The sequence below is a fragment of the Gobio gobio genome (genome assembly GCF_949357685.1).
Source record: "Gobio gobio genome assembly, chromosome: 15".
Taxonomy (NCBI): Eukaryota; Metazoa; Chordata; class Actinopteri; order Cypriniformes; family Gobionidae; genus Gobio; species Gobio gobio.
Window position 1 is genome coordinate 9,892,075 of NC_137108.1, and position 17,609 is coordinate 9,909,683.

The 17,609-nt window shown below is 38.8% G+C and overlaps 1 protein-coding gene across 1 annotated transcript in view; it reads right to left on the reverse strand.

Moving 5' to 3' along the window:
- adamts16 (ADAM metallopeptidase with thrombospondin type 1 motif, 16) overlaps nt 1-17,609 on the reverse strand; it is a 125,109-nt gene that overhangs the window by 90,463 nt on the left and 17,037 nt on the right. The window contains exons 5-9 of the mRNA XM_079837961.1: nt 17,236-17,438; nt 15,996-16,079; nt 11,641-11,800; nt 4,575-4,680; nt 4,349-4,486 (exon numbers count right to left, since the gene is read on the reverse strand). Coding sequence (XP_079694087.1) covers nt 4,349-4,486; nt 4,575-4,680; nt 11,641-11,800; nt 15,996-16,079; nt 17,236-17,438 — 691 coding nt within the window. The remainder of the gene's footprint in view (nt 1-4,348; nt 4,487-4,574; nt 4,681-11,640; nt 11,801-15,995; nt 16,080-17,235; nt 17,439-17,609) is intronic.

Consider the following 17,609-nt stretch of genomic DNA (forward strand, 5'->3'; position numbering starts at 1 on the left):
ATACCGTGTGTTTTACACAATCAGACATACAGTGAAACCCTGAATGAGCTCCGAGTAGTTTAGCAGACGCTCCGGGCCGCCCGCCCGCACAATGACGAGAGTGTGTCAGTATGTGAGTGTGTGTGGGATGTATGTTTGTAATAGGGGTCACGTCGACTAGTCTATGAGTTCTAAATATATACTATATAACACTCACATCTTGACAAACATACTAATACAGGTGTTCAACCAAAATATTGAAAGAACCTTCAGAAACAGAAAGTCGGCACATAATACTTGAGTTTAGGGAATGCACGATTTGGTGTGACTTTTAAGTAAAAATGAGTACTCAACTTAAAGGAACATACAGATGTTGTTGTTGCAGAACACTATAAAGTGTACTACATCCATCTATCCCAGAATCCCTCTGTGTTTCAGTGAAGGGAAACCCTGTCCTTCTCTGGCCCTGTTTCCAATTATCTGGAGAAGGATCAATGCAGCAGCATCTGGCCCACAGAGGCAGGAATGTTAGTGTCAGATGAATCTGATTCAGTTCCTCATCACCACTCAGTTTTCCCAGTGTCACCTCTTTAAGTTTCCCCCCTGATTAAGGCGGCCGGCAGCTATAAGACAGACCTGCTCAAGCCAGACCCGGCCAGACTCCCTTTCAAGCTCTGTTTTATTAGTGAGGAGAGTGATAAAAGCGGAGAGCTGTGAAGAGGAACGACAGAGGGTCTGAAAGCAGATCAGGCTTTAGCTACTTGAAGATCTGCAGGCTGTATGTCGAAAGGCACATGCTGACGTAGGTGAGGCTGCTCATGAGAAATGAGAAACAGATGGGAGGACAGCTGACGGAGAGAGCATTGCCGTATTTATCTGCAGCACGCTGCTGTTTTTGGGGCGTCGTGGGTGTGGAAAGAGAAATGAGGGATGATCATTCTGCAGTTTGTCGCCATCAGATGCCCAGACAGTCCTGGAAAAGCTGTGGTTCACAGGCAGACTCTGGTGACACTAATGCCACTGTCACACTACAGGTTTTGGTACATACTGTATGCAGTCTGATTGATTGGTTGGTTCCTTACACCAGTTCGCATCACTTACGGCTTCAGGATGTGGAACTAAGTGAGATGGCGAAACTCAAACCACAAACTTTGGGGAGTCAGCAATAAAACACCATGATCCCATTCATTTTTAATGGAGAGCTGGTGACTGACTGACTGACATGATGTGAAGGCCAAATATGGTAGCCTATCCAAGTTAGTGCACACACACACTGCAAAACATGAACACACACCCAGAGCAGTGGGCAGACATTTACTGGCACCCGGGAAACGTTTGCGATTTAGGTGCCTTGCTCAAGGGCACCTCAGTCATTTCCTGCCGGTATTAAGAATCGAACGAACCCGCATCCTTTGGGTTACCAGTCTGACTCTCTAACCATTAAGCCACGACTACCCCATGAGCAGTCTGCCATTCTGCTGACATGAGCGACAGGGACCATTTTTGACTGCAATTAAAGAAAGTTGAGAAAAGTTTTAACATTATGCAAATAAAGGGCAACTACCAATGCGAGTGAAGTCAGTGGATCTCACGTGATCAGAAGCCTGTCAGATACTTTAGTGTGTCGTCAAGACAATCAGTGTATCATGTCAATGGGGTAATAGAGTTGTAGGCCAACCCGGAAGTTAGCATCACCCTGGTTACCTTGACAAAAACCCAATCGGATTTTTCAATTAACTATTGCAGAAACAAGCATTGTATCCAACAAAAGTATGATTCTTAAGGCTGTGACACACCAAGCCAACAGGCAGCCAATCGTCGAGGATCTTCTAAGCTCAGGTTTTGTGGTGTGTTCCACATCATTGGCTCAAGTCAGACCCCATCTTTGGCTTTTTGGCAAATTGAACATGTTGAATCGGTGTTCGTCGGCATTGGTGGTAAGAGAGAACTCTGATTGGCTGTTCAGCTTTATATTGAAAAGTGATGAAAAGCGAGCAAATGACAAAGTCAAGAGGGCACACGGTGAAGGCTGTTTTAATTTTGTCCTCAAACCTGAGCATTCCAATATGCAAATATTTTCATAATGATATCGCCGTCTGGAATGAAGAAAGTGATCAACATGATTCATGTTCAAAATGGTAAGCAATGGTAAGCTTTGTTTACAGTTTGTATATCCGCAGTCTTAGTTCAGTTTCCCTGAACTAGGCTAGATAGACTAATGCCCCCTTCTGGTATGGAGAGATATTTCCTCAAGCAGGCACAAATTATACATGCTAGTTAGTGATTCGATGCAGTTTTTGCGTTTTGTTGCACAACTTTCTGGCCCAGACACAAGCAATGCGAGCCGACAACACAGTTGGCTTTAACGTCGGTTTGGAACTTAAAAATATCTTGAACTTCTGTTAACCAAAAACCTTGTTTCAGACATTTAGCCAAGAGCCCATTCAAAAAGCCCATTCACTTTGACTTCAGGATGATGGAACTGCAAGTGCTAAAATTCTACTTGTTTATGGGTTTGGTCTTCCCTGAAGCAATCTAATGCAGAGTACTTGTTTTTTGCCTTTGCAATCTAATGGAGTTAGATAAAAAGTACAGCTGAAAACGGACCTTGCCCGTGCAGCTCCCGCACACGCTAGCGGTCTTTACTGAGCTGGTTGCATATCCCACGGACTCATGTTTGCTCTTTGGTTACATGTGTTGAACTTGTTATTTCTCTTTCATTTGATACATTTTATGCATTGATTTCATTGAAATATAATCCTTCTCTCTCTTTATTTTTAGCGGTGAGAAAACTTATTGAATGTCAACAACAAAGAAAGACAGCCATGAATGTCATTCATAATTGTTACTATGCATCCAATAAGTGGGAACACCCACTAGCAGCTAAAGGCCGGGACACACCAAGATGACAGTCGGCCAATATCAGGCTGTTTTTGAGCATCGTTGGCTTAGTTTTTTTGGTCTGTTCCACACCATTGGCTCTAGTCGGACGTTGTCTGGGCCGATTCAGCATGTTGAATCGGCATCGGGCCGTCATTGAGAGAGAGAACTCTGATTGGCTCTTCAGCTTAGTGAACGGGTCAGTGTATGTGAAAAGCTTAAGTGATGAAAGAGAGCAAAGAAGTCAAGGCGGTAATTGTAAATTGTAATTTTACGTCATCTTACCTGAGCATTCAATGCATGAATATTTTCATGAGCCGAATGAAGAAAGTGATCAGCTTGATGAAATTCAAAATGGTAAGCAAGCGCTGCTTTGTTTACGGTTTGTATATTTGCAGTCCTAGTTTCAGTTTCCCTTTTTGAATGACGAAAATAGACTATTGATGCTGATATAGACAGATATTCACTTACATGCAGGCGCAGAACGCATATGTGCTAGTTGATAGTTGCCTTTAGTCCTAGTCCTTACAGTTCTTCTGGTGTGTTCAAGCGCAGCTTTTTGGCTGAGACACAGCCGACGCGAAGTGACAACACAGTCAGATTTCATCACCTCTAGTTCTTTGACATCTTAAACTGCTTGCCACTGGAAACATGCGGTGTGAATGGGGCTCTACTAAACTTAAGCAGTTTAGATTTGATAGCACCATGCTCTACTGTTTAAGCTACACTTTCCTGAACTTTTTTTTTTTTTCCAGATTACTTAATCTTAAAACTGACAGTAATTCTAACTGAAATTGTCAACCACAATGATGTGTGCAATGACCAGTTCAAAAATCCTGCAGATTTATGCAACCATTTCCTTATGCACTGTCAAACAACAGTCTTCACAAGAAGCATTGCAGCAGAATGATCTGTAGGAAACAGGTAAAGCAACTCTGAGCATCTAACAAACGGCTGGCAGGGAATCCCTTATCCCGCTGAGGCCAGCTCGCTGCCAAAGAGCTTCACCCAGATGAGCTCATCACGATAACGGATCACGAGGCCGGTTCATTTGACACGTTGGTTAATTTAAGGGCAGCAGGTCAAGCTGATCCACTTTCACGAGCACAGACGTGGCTCTCAGACAGAAAGTGACATTTAAAACCTGCTGGAGCTGCTCGTTTTTACATGTCACAACCAAAACAGCACTACAAATACTACTTTTAAAAGATGAGGTTGATGTCTAGACTCTCACTGGTCTCACGCTGGGTGACTCTGCATGGATGACTAATGGACAGGAGATGCTCAGTAAAGGGCGCAATGTTAATATCTGTTTTTCTAATGCCACTTTCGGCTGCCAATGGGTAAAGCATGTGATTCTGGCATAGTCTTTCATGTGACTGAAAGTTTAGTTTCCACAACACTGTAGTTGTATTGATGCATTGCCCATGGCTGTTCGAAAACTGTTATTTGGGAAACAGATCCTGGATGTTAAAACGTCTTTACTCACCTTAGAAATCTGTTTAGATATTGTCGACTACAGGATGACCAGGAGAATAAACCATTATGTCCAGCCAAGGTGGGAGACATAATGTTTCCAACCGACTTCTTACACACATTGCCTTCGCCATCATGGACCATTCCAAAGCTGTGGAAAACAAGGCTTTCATTGATCCAATACAGGCAACTGGATATGAGGGAATCTAACAGAGGTTAATTATAAATTTCACTCTTACTTGTGGCCAGATTCATGGGCGATGGTGAAGGCCAGACCGAGACCCGTGTCTTCATTGATCGTGCAGCTGCGGTACTTACTGCACATTCCACTGATTGGAGCAAAACCTGAAATTGAAACAATGAATGGATGTATGCATGAATGAATGATGATGGCTATATACACTCAAAAAAAAAAAGGTTCTATATAGCCACGTTTCCACCGCAGGAACTTTCCCCAGGAACTAGGAACTTTGGGGTGGTACTCAGTGTGTTTCGACCGCAGGAACCAGGGTCTAAATGAAGTTCCGGGTAAATATTTCCCCCTCCAAACTGCCCTGGACCCGGGGTAGTACTTTTTCAAAGTTCGGGAACTTTCGGGGGTGGGGCTTGGGCACTGAACATGCTGATTGGTTGAACTCACGCAGCGTTTTATTTCAACCGGCATTTTTAAAAGTCTTTTGCGAGGTTCGTTCGTTCTGCATTCAGTAAATATCAGTCTTGCTCTTTCTGTCTGTTGGCGCGCGTTCGTCTCAGCCATCTCACGGTCAATGTCCGTAATAGCTGCTGATAACATATGTTGTCTTATTTTAAATCTAGCTTTACGAGCTTTCAGAATACGCTTTAGTATCAGTGCTCGTCTCTTTTCCGCCGTTTAGTTAATGACCTCTTTATTAAAACAATACATAACTACCAAAAGCAGCGCTGCTTGCATCTCCTCCACCTGTTATTGTTGCAGACAGTATCGCGCAAAAAATTATTACTGTCCGTCGCTGACTGGGAGGAGCAGCCGCGCGCAGTCCCATGTCTCTGGACTAATTTGCCTAATCTTCCAGGTACTTTAGACCGCAATGGAAACGCAGACAGTAGCAGATCTGGGGGGAAAAAGTTCCTGTAAAAAAAGTTCCTAGTACAAATTGTTCCGGGTAATTTCGGTGGAAACGCGGCTTTAGGCACCAAAAATGGTTCTTGGCTCGTAATCATAGGGGAACCTTTTTAAGTGCTATATAGCACCAATTTTGGTGCTTCAGTGGTTCTTAAGCAGTGCTTCAGAGGTTCTTCACTGGTTCTTTGACTAAGGTTCTATATGGCACCGCTACCATATACAGAACATGTTAAGATATGGTGCTATATAGCACCAAAAGTGGTTCCTCTATGATTACGACGAAGAACCATTTTTGGTGCCATATATAGCCTTTTTTTTTTAGAGTGTAACTAAAACCAACATATTATGAAGTACAACTGATAAAAGGAGCTAGCCTGACAAGCCAGACCCACATCAAGATATGGGAACACACCATTAGCAGGGCTCAAACCGAGGGGCGGGATAAACGGTTGTCTTTCAAATTCCCTCTACATGCAAAAGGATAGCGCTACAACCAACCAGACCAACGAAGAAGGTGAAGCAGAGCTAGTTGATAGATTCAACTTTTGTCGTATCCGGTCGGCAAAACTCTGAACACTTTTTTAAGAATGACTTCAGTGCCTTTCTTTGTTAGCAGGGAAGTAGCAGGGAATTCACACGGAACTGTCACAACTCTGCCGATTCGAAAGGCCGCTGTTCGCAAGCTTCTTTGTTTACAAGTAACAGGCGGAACCGCCGCAACTCTACCGTCATTATGTTAAGCCCGCCCACCGACTCTATACACGATGTGATTGGCCTGACTGAATTATATTTGCTGCCGCTAGGGTGCGTCTAGATTTCTAGGCTAAAAAGGAGCCAAAGAGCCAGCAAAAATAAATCTATACTAGATCATCTCATATAATCTGCACCACCATCCAAAAGTTTTGGGTCTGCAAGATCTTTTACTGTTTTTGAAAGAAGTCTCTTATGCTCAGCAAGGCTGCAGTTATTTTACAAAAATACAATAAAAACTTGTAAAAAAAAAAATAGTATTACAATTTAAAATAACTGTTTTCTAGTTGAATATATTTTAAAATGTAATTTATTCCTGTGATCAAAGCTGAATTTTCAGCATTATTACTCCAGTCTTCAGTGTCACATGATCCTTCAGAAATCATTGCCCAAGAGACATTTAATATTATTATATTTGTGCTACTTCATATTTTTGTGGAAACTGTGATAGTTTTTTTTTCAGGATTCTTTGATGATTAGAAATGTTAAAAGAACAGCATTTATCTGAAATAGAAATATTTTGTAACTTTATAAATGTCTCTACTGTGATTACCCTAAGCTTAATGACCCCAAACTTTTGAATAATAGTGTACATAATCTATATTGCTCAGAAGAGAGAGGACAATAAACAGAAAAAGAGAGTGAGATGGCAAGTGATGGACTAATGTAATCAGATCAAGATTTAGACTGTATTTGTTTCACAATGGCTAGTTCAAGACAAATATCGAATCCAGTTGTTTCGAGTCAGTCGCAGGAAATCTGAACAGATGTATGAGTTACTTCAACCAGTATGAATCTGAAACACATTATATGCTAGGCCATCTACAACTAGGAGTAGTATATTAACTGTAGAAGACATAAAAAATAGAAAGGCAAACTCACAAAATGCTTTGAACAATTCTATATGTGTCGCAATACGGGTCTGAGATCTAAGAGAACTGTATTTTATGACAAATTATGACTTTCTAACTCTTTAATACAAAACCTATGGAGATGAAGTCCGGTGTATGTTGGACCGAAGTCAAACCCCAAAAGGACCAAAGGAGTCTGATTTATTTTCCTTTGATTTAATCGCTTAAAATATGTGCTGATTTTTGACACATACGTACCAAGTGATAAAATACTTGCATGTATTGCACAAATGTGTTGTACCAGAACATGTTGTGATTTATTTGTGTTTTCCAGTCATATTGAAAACTGGGGGGAAAAAGGATCAAATGCTTGACTAAAAATGTCTTTCAGGACCCATTACAATTGATTTATTTATTTTTGTACTGTAAAAGGTCTAAATAAAATAGGCAAAATTTTCATCATATGTGCTGTTCTATATTTCAATATTTCTCGCTCTCAAGAAACTGTCACGTGCAGAAATGACGCATGAGGGTAAATCATGTTGCATACGGTGGTTTTCTCAGTACGGTAGTAACAAAGGTTCCGCGTTGCTCTTTAATCTTCCAGTCCGTGACCTCTGAGGGACGTGAAATCTCCCATGACCCCCTGACCCCTTCACCTCCAAGCGTGAGCTGTGCGAGCCGCAGTCTGCGCTCAAGTGTTAATCATTGACACTCCACAAATGTTGTGTTCTCAGCACTCTTTGAACTGTGGCCTTGCATTTGAGGGGCATGGCTAGCTTTGCTAATGGGGTTAGGGGTGAGTGGGGAGAGATTCTTTTATGTGGCACAGGGTGGAGAACACAGCTTGAACTCTCATAGGAAACAGGTTATTAGAGAAAAAGGTTGTTACTATACGTCTAATAATTTGGCAATTTAGCAGTAATTTAAGTGATGACTAAGCGCAGTCATCGCCAAACAAACAGTAGGGGAGAGCGGGGCACAACCTAACGCGGGGTTAGTTGTAACACACATGGTTTAAAACGTTCCACACATGCCAGGATGACGAAACTTAATGTATTTACTAGTTGCCATATCAACATTATTTAGAGAAAAAAATGCGGCAAAATTTAAAAATCACTGAACATTTATTTAACCATAGCAAAAATAAATGTACTACTTAAGTTTATTTTTCATCTCTATTTTTTGTGTTTATTTAAAATGAAGTCAAATCTGATATTTAACAGTTGATATAGTTCTTTAATGCTGATATAACAGCAGAAGACACAAGCCAGGTTTAAGTCCCAGTTGCGCAGGTGGAGCATGTTGTCACACTGCGTTACATTATTATTTTAAGCTGTCATTTGGTCATGTTACATCTTGCCCCTCACATGTTACAATGTACCCCACCTATGGGGCATGTTGTCACATTTCACTTCCATTCTTTCGGCGTAAACCAAGAAAAAAATAAACACTATTAATGAAAAAAAAACACATAATTGTACTAGACATGTGTGAAATTAATGAGATACAAAAAAACATGCTGAACCCCAAGTGGATTTACACAAACTGAGAAAGTCAAAAAGCGTTAGGTTGTCCGCTCTCCCCTATATATTAGGTCATTAATCTTAAAATGTCACACCACACCTATGATTTTCTCCTCTTTTGTGCAAGATTACAATAAAATCTGGCATCAACTTAAAAGCGCACAAAGCTTTTGACGGTAACACTTTACAATAAGGGTACACTAATATGCATTAAATAATGTGCAACTCATGCACAGATAATCACAAGTTAATGTATGATTCATGAAGAACTAAAGCATTTATTAATAATTACTGCATCAGCAACTAATGAACATTCTATATGATTAATAGATTAAGAAATATATGAATTGCTATTAATTAAATGTGTCATGTTTTTATTTATTATATTAACTAATTATGTCAATTCATATGTTAATTACCACAATGGTCATGCACTTCAACTTCCAGTTGTCTGCTTTCATTAATCATTAGCTAATGATTTGCAAAGGATTATGTTATGACTTTACTTGTTGAGGCACATGACTATTAACTAATTGTTAAGTAATATGTCATTGTGTTTATGGATTTTGAATTAATTTTGAATTAGTTAGTTAACAGCCATGTGTCTCAAGAAGTAAAGTCATAACATAATGATACCTTTGCAAATCATTAGCTTATGATTAATTAAAGCAGACAACTGGAAGTTTAAGTGCATAGTTTTGACCATTGTGGTAATTAAAATATGACTTGACATTATTAGTTAATACTATGTTATTAGGGGATTCATACATTATGACACATTTAACTAAATTAAACAATTAATGACTTAATCTATTAATCATATAGAATGTTTATTAGTTGCTGATGAAGTATTCATTAATAAATGGTTTAGTTCTTCATGAGTCATACATTAACTCATGATTATCTGTGCATTAGTTAAGCTTGAATGAATGCATATTAGTGCACCCGTATTGTGAAGTGTAACCTTTTTGTCTTCTACAGTCACGTAGCGGTGTAAATAAAGCATTAGTGAAGGTTTTCAGTTGCTGATGCCTATGTATAAATGTGATATTCACTATAGGCTATAATTAATTTAAACATTGAGCAAAAGTGTCCAATAATAGGCCAGTTAACAAGTATTGGTTAGGTCTGGGAGTTGCCATTGATAAAAAAAAAAAAATCATTATTCAAAAAAAATATTTAGCTGCTGATTCAATAGGAATGAATTCAAGTTGACTGGGACACTTTTTCCACTTGTCTCAATAGCAAAAAGTGTTCCAATCAACCTGGATTCACCCCTATGTATTGAGTTTTTTTTATTTGTAAGAATGTTTTAGTATTGTTAAAAAGTATTGCATCTAGCATTTTACACATTTTGGTTCTCAATGTTCAAGATTTTGATGTCTGTTTAACTACTTTAAATATTAAAACATTAAATAAATATTTACTATTTTGTCTTGTTTTTAAAATAAATTACAAAAAAAGTTGCAAAACTACAATTTAAAAATATTTATTTAACACTGAACATTTTTAGCATTCCAGCAGACATTATACAAACAAAGCACAAAAAAAAAAAAAAAAAAGTAATTTTTTTTTTTTTATTTGGCCATCTTATCTTATCTTTGGCCTATTATGGCTACAGGTACCATAATCAAATCATAATAAAATTTAGCTTGTTTGTTCATGAGAGGTTTTGCGAGCCTGTATAACTCAGCACTGAATAAAAACTCTGGCGGTTTTAGATTAGATTAGATTAGATTCAACTTTATTGTCATTACACAAGTACAAGTACAAGGCAACGAAATGCAGTTTAGGTCTAACCAGAAGTGCAATAGCAGCAAGTGCAGGATATACAATGGATGCGTAAGTGCAGGACATGGATATGTACTGAATATGTATAAATATGTATAAATAGAGAGACATTATTACTATAAACAGAACTGAATTTACAGGTGAATATGTACAGTGAATAAATATACAGATGGCTATTACTATAAACAGAATTTACAGGTGAATATGTACTAAGAATACAATATACAGATGGCTATTACTATAAACAGAATTTTACAGATAGAGGTATACAATAATATGTTAGGCTAATATGAGGAATAGCAGTGGATTAGGGTAGTGCAATAAATTATGGACAGAGCTATCCGGAAAAAAAAGTGTAAAGTGCAGTGGAAAGTTGCAGTGTAAGTGCAGTGCAGTGTAAAGTGCACTCTCACTCCATTCACTTTGAGCAGTGAATGGAGTCTGACTTAACTTTAAACACATTGGTGAGGAGATCAACAACTATGTCACCGCTGCAGAAACACGTTGTAAATGGATACATTTGACGTTCTACAGACACACATGCACTGGAGCGTTTGCCAATATATTATTACAGTATCAACTGAGGGTGCTCTTGCTTGCATTTGAGGGTGCTTAGACAATTCAGTGTCTGCAAACGGCCATTTCTGCGTCTTTCTCTGACACTTTAAAGCCTTCTTTAAGCCTTGTTTATACTCGATGTGTCCGCACGAGTGTGAGGGTGCGCGCTGCAAAAATGACGTCATCGCAGAGTGCCAAGCGGACGAGGCTCTCTCACACGTGCTGCGCTGGTTGCTATATTTGATCGCATCATCAATTTCAATTGCTATATTTAAAAAACGTCATTGTTTGGTAAAATGTATTCAGTCTTTTCACTTATTCGGCCAAAATGAACACCGTAAGTGCAATTTTTTCTATTTTTGGCCGAATAATTTTGGTTGCCAAACATTCGGTGCATCCCTAATGTATACATATCATCCTGCGTTCCCTGAGAATCGAACCCATGATCCTGGCGTTGCTAGTACAATGCACTACCATTTGAACTACAGGAACGCTGTGTTTTAACATTTTATGTTTTGTCCTATCTGTTTACAATCCCTTAAGAAATAACTGTTAAAATTCGCAAAGGTGAACACCTAGAGCGTGCATCTCAAGACACGTGTTTAAAAGTTGAACTTCTTTTAACATGGCGTCTTAAAAACATGCAATATACGTGAGATGCTGCAAAAGACGTGGCTGTCAAAGACATCCTTCTAGCACATGTTAGATCAGCAGATATCATCCTTACCCAGAGTGTCACATGGTTCATTCTTCCAGGAGCAGATATCCAGACCGGTTAGCAGGATGGCATGATCATGACGGCGACCTTCTCGTCCGGCCAAACCTGACTGCCACTGGCAGAAACTGTTCAGAGTGTGGTCAGCATGATGGTTAATCACTAGCCCATCCTGAGGAAGTAAAGAGTTAACTAGTGTCAAGAGTAGAATGAAGTATGGAAGAATGAATTGGAGTAAAGGAAGATGAGACAATCATATGCACCAAGCAGTGTTGGATGTAATGCATTACTAAGTAATTATTTACTATAATTTAATTACTTTTCCCTTGGAAAAAGTCAATTTAATTACAGTTCCTTCTGATGAAATTGCATTTCAAAAAAATAATAATAATAAATGTAACATCTAATTATAAAATGTATGTTTATAATGTAACCTTCTTCCTTTAAATAGGGAGAAGAATTTATGCAATTTTTTTATTATTTATTTGAAAGAATTAAAGGATTAGTTCACTTCAGAATATGTCACTAATGCTCATCTTGCACTAGATCTGTGATACACCACTAATTACGTAATCAGGTCGGAAATGTCACGGTAGACCAGGGACGGCGAGCGTCGGTCCTGGAGAGCCACAGACACAGTCCTGCATAGTTTTGCTTCAACTCTAATCAAACACACCTGAACAAGCTAATCAAGGTCTGAAGGGTTACTAGAAAGCTACAGGCAGGTGAGTTTTATCAGGGTTGGAGTTGAACTCTGCAGGACTGAGGCTCTCCAGGACCGGAGTTCGCCACCCCTTGCGCTAGACATTCTGACCCAGTATTTACAAAGCGAACGTGCAAAGACTAAGCCAAACTCCCTTTACAAAAAAAAAGGGTAAACAACGATGTCGGGCGATTTTGAAGTTGGAGGAGAAAATGAGTTTTTCACCCTACCTGCCTATGTCAGGCGTGACCTTTCCAACGTGATTACGTAATTTGTGGCGCATCACAGATCTAGTGCAAGATGAGCATTTGTATTTAAAAAGTATTTGATTTTTTTTTTTTAATTAAGCGATCGTTTCAAAAGATAAGACCCTTATTCCTCGGCTTGGATTGTGTAGAGCCCTTTGAAGCTGCACTGAAACTGCAATTGTGACCTTCAACCCATTGGTTCCCGTTGAAGTCTACTATATGGAGAAAAATCCACAAATGTTTTCTTTTTGACTGAAGAAAGAAAGACATAAACATCTTGGATGACATGGGGGTGATTCAATTAAAATTTTTAAAATTCGGAATTGAACTAATCCTTTAACAGAGCAGTTTCATGCCTATTCTTGTGTTGTTCAACTGTTCAGATGATATTGAATTTAGAAATACTATCATTAGTAATAAGTAATGCAATACTTTTTAGAGAGTAATTAGTACAGTTATCGAATTACACTGTTGAAGATGTAATTAGTAACTTACCCAACTCTAGCCACATCTGACTAGTGTTAGGAGACTAAGGCTACATCTACATTAATCCAGATGCATTTGAAAATGGCATTTTTATTTCAAAACACTCTAGGTCCACACTAGCGTTTTCAAGCATTTTCCAAAAATTTCTCGTCCACACTGAATCATCTTCGCATGCATAGCACATAATAAAAGCTCACCAGATGATACAGATAGACTAGACATAATAACGTTTTCATGCTGTTCTTCTGGCACGATTGTCTTATTAGCAAAATAACTCACAACTTACAGCGTCCAGGTCGCACTCAATCATTATTCTATGTATGGTCAAAAACATCAATTGCCCCAGGACAGTCATTGCGAGTAAATTTTCTCTCATCTTTGCAGGAATGTAATATTAAGATAAAAGTAACACTTATCTTCAGCAACACTGTGAAAGTGAATAGTACATAGCTGGCACATACCGGTACAACCATAGATATCAATAGGTACAAAATACGTTACATGACTAAACATGTGTCATTGTTTTCAATCAGTATTCACTGTCTACACTAGCCGCGTTTCCATTACCCTTCAAATTGCGCAAATTGAAATTGCGAATTGAAAATATGCCCAATGGAAACGCGTCAATTTCGCAAAAACTCCCATATATCGCAAAAAAGTTTTTACGCTCGCATGAGGTGGTTTTTCAGGCAATTCGAAAAAGGAAATTTTCGCAAAACTGCAATGGAAACAGTTTTTTCGCATTTACAGGTCACCTGGTACGGCCACGCATTGCTCTCACATAGGGCCAACATATAATTTTTTTTCCACTCAAGTATGTACTAGATCTTATGTCGTTAAAACGACATATATTTTCTCCTAATAAGGAAAGTGGCGTAACTTTATAATGACGGACCCCAGTGCAAACACAAATATCATAACTATCTATAGGCCTGTAATTATGACATATATTCAAGAAATGTATTAAAACAGAAAGACCCTATAGTTTCAGCCTTGCTCAAAGACTAGGTCAATCCATTCCCGACGATCTTGGTTTGCTTCTTATTTATTAAATATAGCCTACAGCCAAATAGTTGATTAAATATTGATCAAAATTAAAATACAATTTATTCAAAACGAAATTCATTTTAAAGAAAGACTTTCCAGAAAACAATTCAATTGTGCTCAAAATCTGTCTCCAGACATATGCGCATCTGATTTGCCTTACTCATGCTGCTCACTTTTCATAATCAACATATGAAATATATAATATAATATAAAATATATAATATAATATAAAAGATTATAATAAATATTTAGATATTATAAATAAATATTATTATAATATGTAGACATAGCCTAACTATATATGAAACTAAATAGGCTACGTTTTCTTTAACCCTCTTTCCGACGTTGGCGCCTTTTGATGGATTTTTTCCTTATTCCAGGAAACTCTCAATATTCAGATTCATTTTTAGCCATACAGATGTGCAAGACATAATTATAAACAGTAAACTCTCTACTTTTATTTGTGTACACTCACGATAACAGCAAAGTCCGTGGACTCAGGGAACAGATTATTTTGCACTCCACTCCAAACGCTGTCTTCATTTCAAAAATATATTTTGTTTATTAAACGCAAAGTTTTTCATTTCAAAAGCATTTCTAAATTCAGTTTATATTTCCAAAAAACGAAATTGCGAGCCAAAATAACGAAGTGGTAAAAAAAAAACTTTGAGTTACCACCATGCAAATTCAAACTTTTTGCTCGTCTCTGTATGTGGCAATGCGTCACAATAACCTGGCGTATGTAAAAGTGGATCATTCTTTACAGATGATGGTATGTTTGGACAGAAGACGAGTTCTTTATTAAACTCATAAAAAAACAATAGAATACAAAATGCCACAATTTATCATAACACCTCATATGTGCCGCTCAAGTATAAGGTGCTTTCCTTGCCATCAGTGCTTGGATAACACGCACGTCTCTTACCAGTAAAAATAATGGCGTGCGGTGGCTGGGATATACATAAACCTAACAACATACGTAGCATGATTTTTGGAATGATTTATCACGAGAGGGAAAAAATGGTTTTAGTCGCATAATGGAAACGCTGTCATTTCGCAATATTTTTTTGTCGACTTTTAGAAAATATCGCAAAAGTTTTGCGCAAATCTGTAATGGAAACGCGGCTGCGTCAAATTTGCCCACTTGGGAAAATGTCTTCAAAAATGTCAGTTTTCAAAGGACAAAAACAATGTCTCAATGTGGACAAAAAGCCAAAACATAGCAAGAAAAAGATGCATTTTCAAATTATTGTAGATGTAGCCTAACTCAAACTGCTTATCAAAGCTCTGGGCAGAACAATTACCCGCTGCCTCTGCTGACCCCACCTCAATAAATGAGTCTATAGGTAATTAGCCCCTCATCACTGATCCTGAGTGACTGTTGCTAATTACTCCAATCAAAAGGGGGATGAGGGCAATTTTCTGCATTCCTCGACTGGTGGCTAATGTGAACTTCATTAACATTAGCACAGGTGTATCAGTAACAGAGCCCTTCAGCCGTTTGCTGGCCCGCTTTCCCACAGACATGTCGCTCGTCTGGCTGGAATCCAACGGAATGCTGTGTATCCAATTAAACTGTCATCATAAAAACGAGACCTGTTCAGATGGAGCGTCTCAAAGAGAGTGAAGGAGACAAGCCTCTCAAGGACAATAAAATCCACCTTCTGAAGCAATGTTTCATTCGGCTTCAAAGCTCCGTGTTATCTAAACCTCTCATGGTCCATGACGTCAGTCACCTCCAGGGGGCTTTAACTCTCATACATTTCTCAAATATGCACTTGGTGTTGTTGTAATGTATTCATTTGAGCACACATTATCAATGCAATAGAGCCAAGATCTTTTCTCTGTCCATTGCAATAAAATTCATAGCACCTTAAACTCACCTGGTCTTCATCCAGCAGTATTAGTCCAACAATTACAACATTGATGTCACCTCCAATCGTGCCATCTTTGAAAAGTGTTGAGACCTTTTTGGAGATAAGCAACAATGCAGAAAAATTAGGCTACAAGGTGGTGCATCAATATGGATTCATCTAAACACAGTTTGACTTTCTTGAAAAGAGCAATAAGAAGCTTCACTTTGGAAAAATTAGCAGCGTTTGGCTGGGATGTTTCTCCAAAGTTCTTCAAAGCGTCACCTCTCTGGAGGAATGCCACATGTACTTAAGGGAATCCCTAATCCCACATTTCACTGGCCTTTGAAACAGAGCTGAAGACAAAGTCCCTGAGATGGTTTAAAGTGCTCAGGTATCTTAAAAACAAACACAAAGTTCCCAATACAAGGCCTTTCATTTCTGCTATTTTGTCTTTCTTTCCATTGACACCAACACAAGAGGCGTCCGGTTTGGTTTCAAGTATCAGTATTTCACTGATCCTTAGTAAACCACTTTTAAAACACCTTCACAAAGTCTGAGTTTGATGGATATGTTCATATCATGTAACATAATCCTGTTTTGATTACTCTACAAGAGTGTTTTCATGTGTGCTTAAATTTTTCAGTGCGCTCACCCCAAAGAGACTCGCTTTGACTTTTAGCAATCATTAACTAGTCCATTTGGTCAACCAGATATGCCACAATGAAGTGAAAACACATGCTTTGACCTCAACTTGACATAATTTTCTATGGAATCAAAACATTCTTGAACAGAGAAAACTGGGAACTGGATGGATGGATGGATGTATAGAGGGAGGGATGGATGGATGCATTGATGGATACATGGATGATGGATGGATGGGTGAATGGAGGGATGGATGCATGGACACCTTATGGATTTATGGATGGATGATGCATGGGTTGATTTATGTAATGAATGGATGGATATATAGACGGATTAGTGGATGGACACATGGGATGGACAGGCAAATGAATAGATGGATGCATGTATGGATGGATAAATGGATGGGTGGATAGAGGGAGGGATGGATGGATGGATGGATGGATGCATGGACACATAATGGATGGATGGATGGATGCATGGGTTGATCTATGTAATGAATGGATGGATAGATAGACAGATGAGTGGATGGACACATGGATGGACAGGCAAATGGATAGATGGATGCATGTATGGATGGATAAATGGATGGATAGATGGATGCATGGATCCATTACATGCATCTTACCATGTTAAGGACAGTAAGGACATATGTGGTTATGTTCTCATGGCCATGATTGTCCATCATGTTGCGGTCAACCACCACCAGCGTCTCCACATTCAGCCTCTGGTGCGGATGAGGTTTAAACATAACAGCTCGCTTCCCTCTGGGCATGAGCTTATATTCATCCGGAAAAATATAGATATCTTCCTCAGGAGGTTTAGGCATATCTGAAACACAGGACCAAGACAATATCAACACTAGGTCACACCGTCAATGCTGGTTCCCCAAAGAAAATGCATTACTAGTTCAGCAAAAAAGCTGAATCAGTGTCTGGAAAACTCAGGCCCATACGAGACCTTAATGCACGCCATGTGTGTCAAAATGTATTAGCTGTTACC